The sequence below is a fragment of the Nasonia vitripennis genome, chromosome 4, assembly GCF_009193385.2.
Source record: "Nasonia vitripennis strain AsymCx chromosome 4, Nvit_psr_1.1, whole genome shotgun sequence".
Classification (NCBI taxonomy): domain Eukaryota; kingdom Metazoa; phylum Arthropoda; class Insecta; order Hymenoptera; family Pteromalidae; genus Nasonia; species Nasonia vitripennis.
In genome coordinates, this window is record NC_045760.1 from 13,817,679 (window position 1) to 13,828,558 (window position 10,880).

Here is a 10,880-nt window from a genome sequence, read left to right on the forward strand (position 1 = left end):
ACCGAGAATTCTATCATTCAGGCTTTTCTCGGATGTATAGGCAATATATATAGGTATATATGTATGTATATATACATATACGGCAACAGTGTCAGATCTTTGAATTCGTAATTTGGAGCCATCACAGATTTTAACAGAGAAAGATGATAAATCAGGTGTCAAGTATAGATGTGTATTGAACATTGCACTATTACTGATGCTGCAAGCCTGTGTTTTGCAGTTTTATTCGGTCTATTTAGAAATATACTATTAATGATTCTCTTTAATGTATGATGGAGAACAATTGTCAGAACGTGGATTCAAATTCAAAATATTTGTTGGAACAACTAATAACGGCGAGAAAGGAAATAAGCAACTTAAGGTACTTTTTCACCGATAACCTGCTATGCTGATATAAGTAATAATCATGTATTTATTCAGAACATGATTGCGGTTTCTTGAGCGTATTAACCTGCAAATTTTTACCCTATTCTTTTAAACACAAGTCATTGAATATATTAATCATTATTTATAGGCAACAGATAAAGAGTCTTCGTTATGTTCATGAACGAGACGTGAGCAGTATTAAAAGACTTTTGGGTTTGTGCACTAGTGGTCTTGCTTCTTTCCCCGAAGAATCTGCATCATCTCAAGTAGTGCAGCCAAACAGTTCTTTACGAGACCATGAACCGTCAACCAGTCAAAGTATTGACGATTGCTCTTTAACTTGTAGACCTATTGGTACTATTTCTACATGGTTTCCAAGCAAAAGAGGAACCCCAAGGCAAGCTGTAATTTGTGGAAAAGCTCCAGGTAGAATAACACTCAATAAAACTGTTTTCACCAACCCAGAACATGCTCTGCAAGGATTGGAGGAATTTTCTCATATGTGGTATGGTTTAAAAGTATATAACTGATTTTTGGGTGCCTTGATTATGCATTACAATCTTTTTTTTTTATATATATTTATAGGATATTGTTCCACTTTCATAAAAATGAATTGGCACATGTTCGAGCAAAGGTAGCTCCTCCTAGACTTAATGGTTTAAGGACAGGAGTTTTTTCAACAAGGTCACCTCATCGACCATGCCCCATTGGATTAAGTTTAGTCAAAATCCTCAAAATTGAAGATTATTCAATTTATTTTGAAGGTGTTGATATGGTAGACCAAACTCCAGTTTTAGATATAAAACCATATATTCCACATTATGACAATCCACTCCATATCGATAAAGTGCTGCATGCTGTTCATTCAAAAGAAGATATGACTGAAAGTGAAACAGTAGAAACTTTCCCTACCAACAATATGGATGACTGGAATCCAAATGATTTAGATGAAGCAACATCTGTCTACCCCAATGACATTTCGCATTTACCAAACCAGAGAATTATTAATTACACAGATAGTCTCATAGATAATCAAACACTTGTACACGTGTCTTCTTCTTCTTCTTCTCCAATAGATATATCTCGTGACGAAGAACTTGCATTGAGATTGCAAGCTGAAGAATTTCAAGAAAATCCAAGTTTGCAAGCTGTACAAGTTCAGAGTCAAAATGTTAGACCAAATCTAAATCGAACTGGGTTTGATGCAACAGTCTCACAGGAGGCTTTTGATAACGATGATCACAATCTAGGAAATTCAAGGCTGCTAGATGGGGCAGATGGTCCGAATGCAGTTTGTGGAACAGATCTAGATTTAATTAGTAGACGAGCATTAAACTTGAGGCTTGATGATTCATCTTCGTCTTCTTCACCTGTGAGAATGGGTGTCAGGGAAGCACCAGATGGCGAAGAAGGATTTGATTTGCCACAAACATATAACACATCATTTGGTTTAGCTAGTAGTACTGCTAGTAATGATAATACAAATCCTTATCCTCAAACAATTGATAGACATACAAATGATAACAGTGCAGGAGGAGTTAGGGTGCCTGATTGGATATCAAGGCCAAAAACATCAATATTATCCGTGGTTTTTAATGAACGTTCTTTATTACAACTTCATGAAATTTTAAAAGATAAAGCTGATGAGAAACGTCGTGCGGTGGAGAATATTTTAAAAGAAGATCCAAGATCTGTTTATTTAAGACGACGATATGGAAATCAATTTTACACATTTTTAATTCACGATCTTCACATTACTTGTAGATTTGATGATGACAGAAAAATAGTTACAGTGTTTCAAATTCGGCATGCAGGCCGTATCTGCTGTGAATGTGGGCAACCAGAATGGCAATGTACAGGGCATTCTCCCCCTTCTATTTAAAACCATGACCAATAATTTTTAAAGTAATTTTATAATGGATGTGATTTATAATTGTATACTCTGTTAAGAAATTTTCGCACATATAAATGAATTTTTTACACAAGTTCCTATCATGTTAAGTTTATAATTTGCAATGGATTTCTTGAGAAAATTATTTTAAGATAAATCCTTTTACATAGGATTAAAGAACATGCTTCAAACGGTATTTTTCGTATTGTAAAAATTATTTATTTCCGACTTCATAATAAACCTATGTATAATTACAGTTGAATGTACATTTAAGTGTACATTCTTATAGTTGCATCAGCTCCTGCTGAAAATATCCATGGTTGGATTGGATGGAACATTATGTCTAAAATTCCAAAATCGTTAAAAGCTTCATGATTGCACAATCTTTTAAGAGGAACAATCAAAGGATTTTGCAACAAATCACTGGAAAACGTAAAAATCATATATTAGAAAAACATTAATAAATTTTTTTTCAAATTCGTGCTAAATATATGCGACTCTGAACGTACCTATAAACCATTCCGTGACAAACAATCAGGCCTCGATCGTCAGCTCCCGATGCAAATAATGGATATCGCTTATGATATGCAACGCCGCGAATACCAGTACCATGAAGACGCAGAGTCTGGTAAGGTTTTGTACTTAAATCCAAATCAAACCATAACAATTTTTTATCATATGTTCCTACAAGGAGATTGTCTCCTCCTAAAAATGTTTAAGAAGAGCAAGATTAGAGAGTCCTGTATTTACATTTTGTTACAAAATATTTCACCTACCAGGATGTATTGCCATTGTAGATATCCACTGTGAATTTGTAAACAATTTTTTGACCATTTCTTGTTTTGTTAAATCATAAATCCTTACATTTCTTTGAGTCTAAAAATAACAAAATTGCATATTAAAAAAAAATCAATTATACGCGGATATTTGTAATATTATTAATACAACTCACTGCTACAAACAAGAATGGCCTGATTGGATGAAACAATGCACACTGCACTTGTCCTTTAGGTCTACCAATTGGTATGTGTGATCTTCTTTTTGATAGTTGATGAATTAAAACAGCTCTATTCTGACCATCTGGCATGACTGTAGCAAAATAGTCACCTTTTCCATGCCAAGTTACCTGTTTAACAGTCTTGAAATGATTTATAACAACTCGGATTCCCTGCTTCCAATTATCTGGATTATCAACTTCTGTTTGCTGTTCCCACTGTACAGCTGCTTTCACTCTTTCAGGTACTGAAATTAATTTTTTAAATCGCGAACTTTTAACATTGAAGTGTGAATAGAAAACTAGATTAAATTTAATTACCAATAGCGTCACTTTGTGGAATAATTTCTAAAAGTTTATCTGCTTTATTTGTGATCAAGTGATCGCCAACACCAGGGTTGATCAACAGCACTTTTTGATCAGCTGCTACAGCAATCAATGGAAGATTTGGATTGGGACACCATGCAACACTTCTTACAACACCGCCGCAATTCACGACTTTCACACATCTGCTGGTAGCGATTTCCCATACTAAAATTCAAACAGAAGATTATATTATTTTACATTAAATAATTACTGTGTATGATTAAATATTAGAAAAATTATTAGAGCTTACTCCTTAATGTTGTGTCGTCTCCTCCACTAGCAAAGAATTGACCTGTTGATTCTATGGCCATACTTCTGACCATATCTGTGTGCCCCTTGTAGATCATTGACTGGATTGTTGGGAATGGCTGTAAATCTTTAGGACTTGGCAATTGTGGCACTAGAGATTCTGGTTCTATAGTCAACTTCATTTTTATTGCTCTTGGGCACAGATAAAGGTCTAGACACCTTTGGAATCTTTCCTTAATATATTTAGGATATGCAGGAACTTGCCTAAGTGATTCATATTTTTCAGGAATAAAATGTAATTTCCTTTTCCAAGGTGTCGATTTGAGTTTGTTCCATTGTTTGATTTCTCTCTTGTCAAACAGATATTCAGGAGGTGGATTGTAGCTCTCCGCATGCCCAGGTAGAAATCTTTTTGGTGCTGGAATATGCTTATGAATCCTTCTCATTTCTTCAGCTTGATCATCTGTTTGCCAAAGCATGTAGAATTGAGGTTCCCTGGTTTTCTCCTCTCTTTCTTTCCGCATTTCTGCCGTCGATTTTATCCAACCCATTTTTAAAGCATGAACAAGTTTAGAAACTTTTTTGGCTTCTGTTTTTGATGGAAGGAATGAGCGTTTGTGCTCAGGGAATTTACGAAGAGGCATTTTTTCTACTTCAGATGTAAACCATTCTACCCAAGGCTACAAAAGTTTTGAAGAATATTAATAATAATTATTATACAAGTTGTGAAAATGTTTTTTAAACCTAAATACAAAGAGTTATAGCTACTTATACTTACAGCATATTCTTCAAAATTAGCATCCGGTATTCGTTGCTTTTGAATCCTAGTAATAAGTTCAATATCAGCTTCGCTCAAGACAACATCTTGTCCAGTTTGATAATCTTTTATTGTCCTCCAGAAATCTGGATCTTCCATTCGCTTTAGAAAATCATCCAACTGGTCTCCTTTTGCTGGCTTGAGAATTTTTTTTCCTTCCCAATCGTAACCCAAGTGATCTGCATCATTGTACCACTTCATAGGAATATTACCAACAGTATTACGAATATCTTCCTCATCAGAGGTGTCACTGTCATACTCATTTGAAACTGTGCTATTCACATTTGTTTTCGTTTTTAAAATAGAAAAATTTCGATTTGTTGATTTATTAGAGTGCCTTTTTTGAGTCTTTAAGGAATTTGATTGGGAATTAGTATTTGCAACTTCTTCTGCTTTATGTTGTGTTTTTTCTGGTTTAATTTCAACTTTTGTTTCTTTGACTTGCTCTTCAGCATCCTCATTAGAATATGCTTCAAATTCCAATAAACTATCTTCTTCTGATGCGTGCTCATCAGCGGACACTTCTTCTTCTTGACTATCATCTTCTACCTCATCATCATCATTGTATTCCTCCTCCTCCTCATCATCATCATCATCTTCTTCACTTACTTCCTCATCAGAATCAAATATTGGTTTGTCATTTTCTTCATCCGATTCAACTTTAGAATCTTCTTCATCAACATCTTCATCTGTAGTATCTCCATCTCCATTAATTTCTCCAATTAACAAATCTTCAGTTCCTGAATCCTATGATTTGGATAAGATTATATTATTTAGTTAACGTTTTGGTTTAAATTAATTTTACTTTTATTTGAAAATATGTTTTAAACATGTTTTATAATATGTTTATGACTATTTCGTCGTAATTTCGTTAATGAGGCTTAGTCAATTCTTTATAATATAAGTAGAAAAATAAATAAATAAATAAATAAATATAAACAAAATAAAACACACACAATGTATTGAAGAGCAGTTATTAAATAGTTACCTCGGTCTCTTCAGGCTCTTCACGATCATCTTCTTCATTTTTGGTAACTTTAACATCGTTCTGTAGAATTTGTTTTCTTTTTAACGCTTTTTTGTGAGTCTTCATAGTTGACACAACTATTGACACAACTATAGTGAAACTTTATAAAACGCACATGGAGATCACGAAAACGAATCTTAGAGGTTAGAAAAAACATGCGTTTATACGCCGCAAGTGCACGATGCGCGGGTGCAGTGCGCCTGCGTTGAACAAGTTCACTTTTGTTGTCGACGACAGCGCCACTTTGAAGTTTAAATCTCAATTTGATCTACTTACTTAATTTTTATTTTTTGATCGGGAAGTCTCAAATGATTAAAAATAATCTATATATTTTAGGAAAAAAGACTACCTAGTTATTAAAGAATTAAATTACACTTTGACACCCCCGCCTCGTATATTCGCAGTTGTTACGGTGCATAACACAGCCAACTTCATAGAATGCGAGGGTCGAGAAGGTCGAGTTATATTGTTTTATTATAACGAGTGGCGCAAAAGCAACATATATATGCGCACAACTTCAAATAAGAAAAGACTGACGAATTGCAAATCCCCGATTATATTATTTCCCCCTCATCAGCTCGTTTTTTTTTCAAACAAATACCACTATACTTGTAATTCACAGCAGAGTCACAGCCTCCGAAAAGGCACTCGCAGCAAGTTTCAAGAGAGAGAGAGAGAGAGAGAGAGAGAGAGAGAGAGAGAGAGAGAGAGAAAGAGAGAGAGAGAGAGAGAGAGAGAGAGAGGAGGAAGACGAACATTACGAACAGAATCAAGTGAAATATATAGAGGTAGAGCAAAAAGCACAAAGAAGCTCACGCACAAGATTTTAACCGTGAAATGGAACAACGAGCTCAATCTGCGTGGTGCAATTGGCCTAATGTATTTTCTTTCATAGGCTAAGGCCAAATCAGTTTGAACAACGAAAACTTGGATGCAACCTTGATTGCGTGTCTAGATTATTATAAGTATTACGGTGCGATATGATAACGAAATTGATTTCGAGAGAAACCATCACAGCGAGCCAATTTACGGTGACTCGACGGAAAACAACAAGATGCGTCTGTGATGCGTTTGGTCGCATCTGCAAGTAACAGGCAAGTCGAAATTGTAAAATAACATGTAATTGTGTATTCTAGCTGTAATTCTTTGCATCATGTCAATAATTTTTATGAAACTGTCTTGCAGTATTGTTTGGAGAATGGGTTGTGTTAACAGTCACACAGATATCAATGATCTGCATCTCAATGTCTTTCAAGTGATGAATGTTGATAATTTGGGAAATTTGATCACACCTGGCAGATTAAAGGTCACGGATACTGACATTATTTTATACCAAAGAGGCAAGACACCAGTCAAATGGCCTTTACGCTGTTTGCGTCGTTATGGCTATGATGCTGAAATATTTAGTTTCGAGTCAGGCAGGCGCTGTTCTACAGGTGCAGGAATATATGCCTTCAAGTGTCGTAGAGCAGGCCAGCTCTTTAATCTTGTTCAAACCAATATTCAGGTACTTGTATTGCTTGTGATTATGTAATATACAAGTACATCTTGTGACTAACTTTAACTTGAAACTGCTATTGATTCTTTATACGTTAAAAGAGATTGTCATTTTTTTTTATGTTACAGCAAGTTTGTACTAATGGCGATGACACAATTTCAAGAGACATGTCCATTGGCACGCATTCTGGGCCTATTGTAACTAGTCGAGTGACAATACCATCAGAACCCAACTATCTGGATCCAACAACAGTTGGAAATTCGAATCGCAATGCATCTAGATCATCTCAACAAAACAGAAATGGAAGGTTGAGCAGCATTGGAAGTAGTAGTGGTCCAATGTCTCCTCAAGGAACAATGGGCTCTCCTTCACCACCTCCTACACTTCCATCAGCATTGCCACCACCTCCACCTATTACGTCGCATGTCCATCTATCCTCACTGTATGTTAATGAGGAAGTTCTACAATCAACTATGGCTGCAGATATGGAACACAATAACAATAAGAGTTTAGCAAGAAGACCAATGCAAAGGTATAAATTTTTACTTTTTTTTAATAAAAAAACTCATTGCTGAGCATCACAGCAGATTTGCTTAAATGAAATAAAATTCATTTTGTGATTTTGTAGATCACACACAGTCAGTAGTTCAACATCAAGCAGTGGCTTTCTGTCTTTTGAACAAGTATCTGGTCATGTAGTTGGTACTGAAGCTTTATCATCAAGCCATAATCGTGCAATAATGCCTCCACAAGCGTCGACTGCGTCTTACATGAACATTGACCTTGCTAGTGATGCTAGTCCACTTTCTCCCTCGCATAGCACATGCGACTCTTCTACACCTTTGCGCGAAGAGGCAGCTGATACTTTAGAGTCTAGCAATGGGATTGCTCGGGCTTACATGAACATTAATCCGGGTCAAGAAAAAATCGAACCTTTAGCTAACATTGTCAAGACTCGTCCACCTGCCCTCTCAATCTTACCGCATCAATCTGATTCGGAAGATGGCTCGAGGCATTGTTACGCTAATCTCGAAGCTAGCGAAATAGAAGGCCTAAAGAAGCGTTTTTCTGCTACTTTCATTGCGGATAAATTACCTCTTCAATTGCACACGCCACCACCTCACCGTATCAGTAGCAGCAGCAGTACTGTAATCCGAGGAGTGAGTTATGCAGTTTTAGATTTAGACAAGAAAGAAGCTGCACCAAATATTGGCGGTACAATAACCTCGACGACAAATGTTACGACTACAACAACAACAACTACGATAACACCGACGACGACTACGACTTCATCTGCAGAATCAATAGGTACAACTCAACCAGCAACACCTGCGTCGCCTCCAGATTCGCCGCTCAAACCTCAACAAATCGGCTATGTAACTATAGATTTCAACAAAACCACTGCTCTCTCTCATTCCGTCAATTCGAGTCTGGTCAATGATATCGATGAAGGCTCAAGAAAAACCCGCCATAATTCCACAATAAGTGAATTTATTCTTCCACCTTCAACAAGGCACAACTCTTCTATGAGTGAGTGATTTCTACTGCATCATTTGATTGTTTACTTGATATTTTTTTAAAAAGATGCCATTTCAAATTTTTTGTACTATATAAAGCCTAAAGAGTCTTAACTGCTGCCTCATTTTAACGGCCTCTTAATAGACTTTTATTATTAAATAAATTGAAACAGATTTGAAATTTTAATTATGAGATAACAGTTCAAGTTCAATATAATACATAAAAAATTGATTGTGACTTCTTACAGAAGAGCAAGAGCATGGGAATTTTACTTGTAACATACTAAAGATTAATCATTAATTAAGTCATATGCATTAGCAAAAAGTAAAAATTTGATTATTCTTGTTTTACTTTATTTCCTATTATAAATGCTAAATATTTTCACTCAAGAACTAATGAATATGAGGAATTAATACTAAATATTAATTATATTGGAAGAAGGAGAGAGAGATCAAGATATATAATAATAATTATAAGCAGAAAACTACAAGATTCATGAATTGCTACATTAGTTAAAAAAAAAACAATAATTACAAAACAATAATCCATCACTTTCAACAATGAAAAAGTCGTCGTTTATACTATCAACCTGTCCAAAGACCTGTTAAAAGAAGTGAAAAAACTTGAAAGAGTTAATGGAAAGTTTTTAGAGAATTAAACTAGTTGTAGGTAAATCCTTTTATAAGACGAAAAAAAGAAGTAACGCGCATGTTGTGTACAATGTATGTGATAATAGAAGGCGAATACTCTAGTATTAAGAAAAACATACACTTATAAAAATAAACGAATTTTGTGTCAAAGTAGATGCCTATGAATTGTATACGCTGAAAAAAAAACATTTTTTAATATGTGACGCGCTCAAAACAGGCATTGCGCGCAGTAGCCAAAGAAACTAGATTAGCTGTAGTACATTGTAGTGCTATTGTATAGAGTACAGTTTCTTTTAAAGATGAAGTGAACAGTTAATTTTTTTTAATAGAAAATTGAAGGGTTTTTCGAATGATAGGAGGATTTGCGTAAAGATAAAATAGCTTTGTATTGTGCCAAGAAAACGTCTTGTATTGATCATCTGTTACTGAAAGATTAATATTTCGTAAATGACTTATAGTGCAATATCTTATGAACTTTTCAATAAGCATTTAGAAACATTGTTGTTTCTTAGCATTTACAGATTTGTTTTGTTTTTATAAAATGATGGATATACTTTCCTCGTTGCAAATAATAAGCTTGATTTCTTTTGTGGACATCATATTAATAACATTTGCATTTATAATGCGGAATAGATACATCGAAATGATTTGTTAGGTATAGTACTGTTAAATCCTATAAAAGAAATTATAAACGTCAAGAGTTAGAGTGTCAAATGCGTATAGTAAATGTTAAGAAAAAGAAAAATTGCAAAGACATGTCAAGTCCGTGGCAGTATTACTTTACACATACATCGTTGCAAGGTACAAAAAGCTATTTAAAAAATTTAAGCAGATGATTTTCTGAAATTTTTTGAAAGTTTTTGTTCAGTAAACTGCAGTAAAGCCAATGTAATTACAGTAAATTAGTAATTAGTATATGTCCATAGGCAGAAGCCATTCGGTGACAGCATACTTTTTATCAGGCACAATAAAAAAACTTGACTAAATATTTTGTCCATACCATTTAGAAGATCGAAATTTACTATTACTAAACAAGTTGGTTAATGCAAATTTATCGTAGATTTAAGAGAAATATCATGGGCGTATGGAGGAAAGTGATAATTTTATTTTTCTATAAATAGTGAAGATGGCAAAGGTGTCTTTCAATAACGCATCGAGATTAAAGGCGTATAACGGTACAAGTTGTAATTCGAAAACGATTTGCATCGCGCAAGGTATGATTTAGTTTTAAAAACTTTCGCCAATTACTTGAAACGACCTAAACGCATAATGTACGCGCAGACAGGCCATGTTGTATATTTTAGTATATGCAGGAAACGCATTGTTTCAAATTGTTTTATAATAATGATGATTGTATATTTATATAGGAAACCAAAGAAAAATGTAATATGGAATGTTTGTGCCTCATTTTGAATGACGCAAGCATCTAAGACTATTATGTATAAACAATGTTGGAATGTTAAAACAAAAATTTTGTTGTATCATTATTATATTAAAAAGATAT

The 10,880-nt window shown here is 34.5% G+C and overlaps 3 protein-coding genes across 4 annotated transcripts; 2 read left to right on the forward strand and 1 right to left on the reverse strand.

Moving 5' to 3' along the window:
• Window positions 1–66: 66 nt before the first annotated feature.
• On the forward strand, window positions 67–2,453 carry LOC100679389 (tRNA (adenine(37)-N6)-methyltransferase). The gene is made up of 3 exons (XM_008214967.4): window positions 67–361; window positions 515–871; window positions 952–2,453. Exons 1-3 carry the CDS (start codon window positions 270–272, stop codon window positions 2,246–2,248), a joined length of 1,746 nt encoding a protein of 581 aa, XP_008213189.1. The 5' UTR covers window positions 67–269; the 3' UTR covers window positions 2,249–2,453.
• On the reverse strand, window positions 2,454–6,194 carry LOC100679426 (ribosome biogenesis protein BOP1 homolog). The gene is made up of 8 exons (XM_031929499.2): window positions 5,672–6,194; window positions 4,645–5,430; window positions 3,868–4,546; window positions 3,573–3,782; window positions 3,210–3,499; window positions 3,034–3,133; window positions 2,767–2,962; window positions 2,454–2,680 (listed from the first exon to the last, which is right to left on the reverse strand). The coding sequence occupies exons 1-8, from the start codon at window positions 5,774–5,776 to the stop codon at window positions 2,527–2,529; spliced, it is 2,520 nt and encodes an 839-aa protein (XP_031785359.1). The 5' UTR covers window positions 5,777–6,194; the 3' UTR covers window positions 2,454–2,526.
• On the forward strand, window positions 6,174–10,847 carry LOC100115196 (fibroblast growth factor receptor substrate 2). 2 transcript variants are annotated; one of them, XM_008214968.4, is made up of 4 exons: window positions 6,174–6,804; window positions 6,896–7,217; window positions 7,337–7,740; window positions 7,837–10,847. In XM_008214968.4, exons 1-4 carry the CDS (start codon window positions 6,776–6,778, stop codon window positions 8,744–8,746), a joined length of 1,665 nt encoding a protein of 554 aa, XP_008213190.1. In that variant the 5' UTR covers window positions 6,174–6,775; the 3' UTR covers window positions 8,747–10,847. The 2 variants fall into 2 exon arrangements, with proteins under 2 accessions (XP_008213190.1, XP_031785362.1); XM_031929502.2 differs by having other exon boundaries at window positions 6,406–6,817.
• Window positions 10,848–10,880: the final 33 nt, after the last annotated feature.

Excerpts from the sequence above, each read along its gene's own strand:
- LOC100679389 (XM_008214967.4), top strand. The coding sequence starts at position 270 with ATGATGGAGAACAATTGTCAGAACGTGGATTCAAATTCAAAATATTTG. Across the intron at positions 362-514 it reads AAGGAAATAAGCAACTTAAG|GCAACAGATAAAGAGTCTTC; the intron begins GTACTTTTTCAC and ends CATTATTTATAG. Across the intron at positions 872-951 it reads GAGGAATTTTCTCATATGTG|GATATTGTTCCACTTTCATA; the intron begins GTATGGTTTAAA and ends ATATATTTATAG.
- LOC100679426 (XM_031929499.2), bottom strand. The coding sequence starts at position 5,776 with ATGAAGACTCACAAAAAAGCGTTAAAAAGAAAACAAATTCTACAGAAC. Across the intron at positions 3,783-3,867 it reads AGACGACACAACATTAAGGA|TATGGGAAATCGCTACCAGC; the intron begins GTAAGCTCTAAT and ends TTTGAATTTTAG. Across the intron at positions 2,681-2,766 it reads TGTCACGGAATGGTTTATAG|TGATTTGTTGCAAAATCCTT; the intron begins GTACGTTCAGAG and ends TACGTTTTCCAG.
- LOC100115196 (XM_008214968.4), top strand. The coding sequence starts at position 6,776 with ATGCGTTTGGTCGCATCTGCAAGTAACAG. Across the intron at positions 7,218-7,336 it reads TTGTTCAAACCAATATTCAG|CAAGTTTGTACTAATGGCGA; the intron begins GTACTTGTATTG and ends TTTATGTTACAG. Across the intron at positions 7,741-7,836 it reads GCAAGAAGACCAATGCAAAG|ATCACACACAGTCAGTAGTT; the intron begins GTATAAATTTTT and ends GTGATTTTGTAG.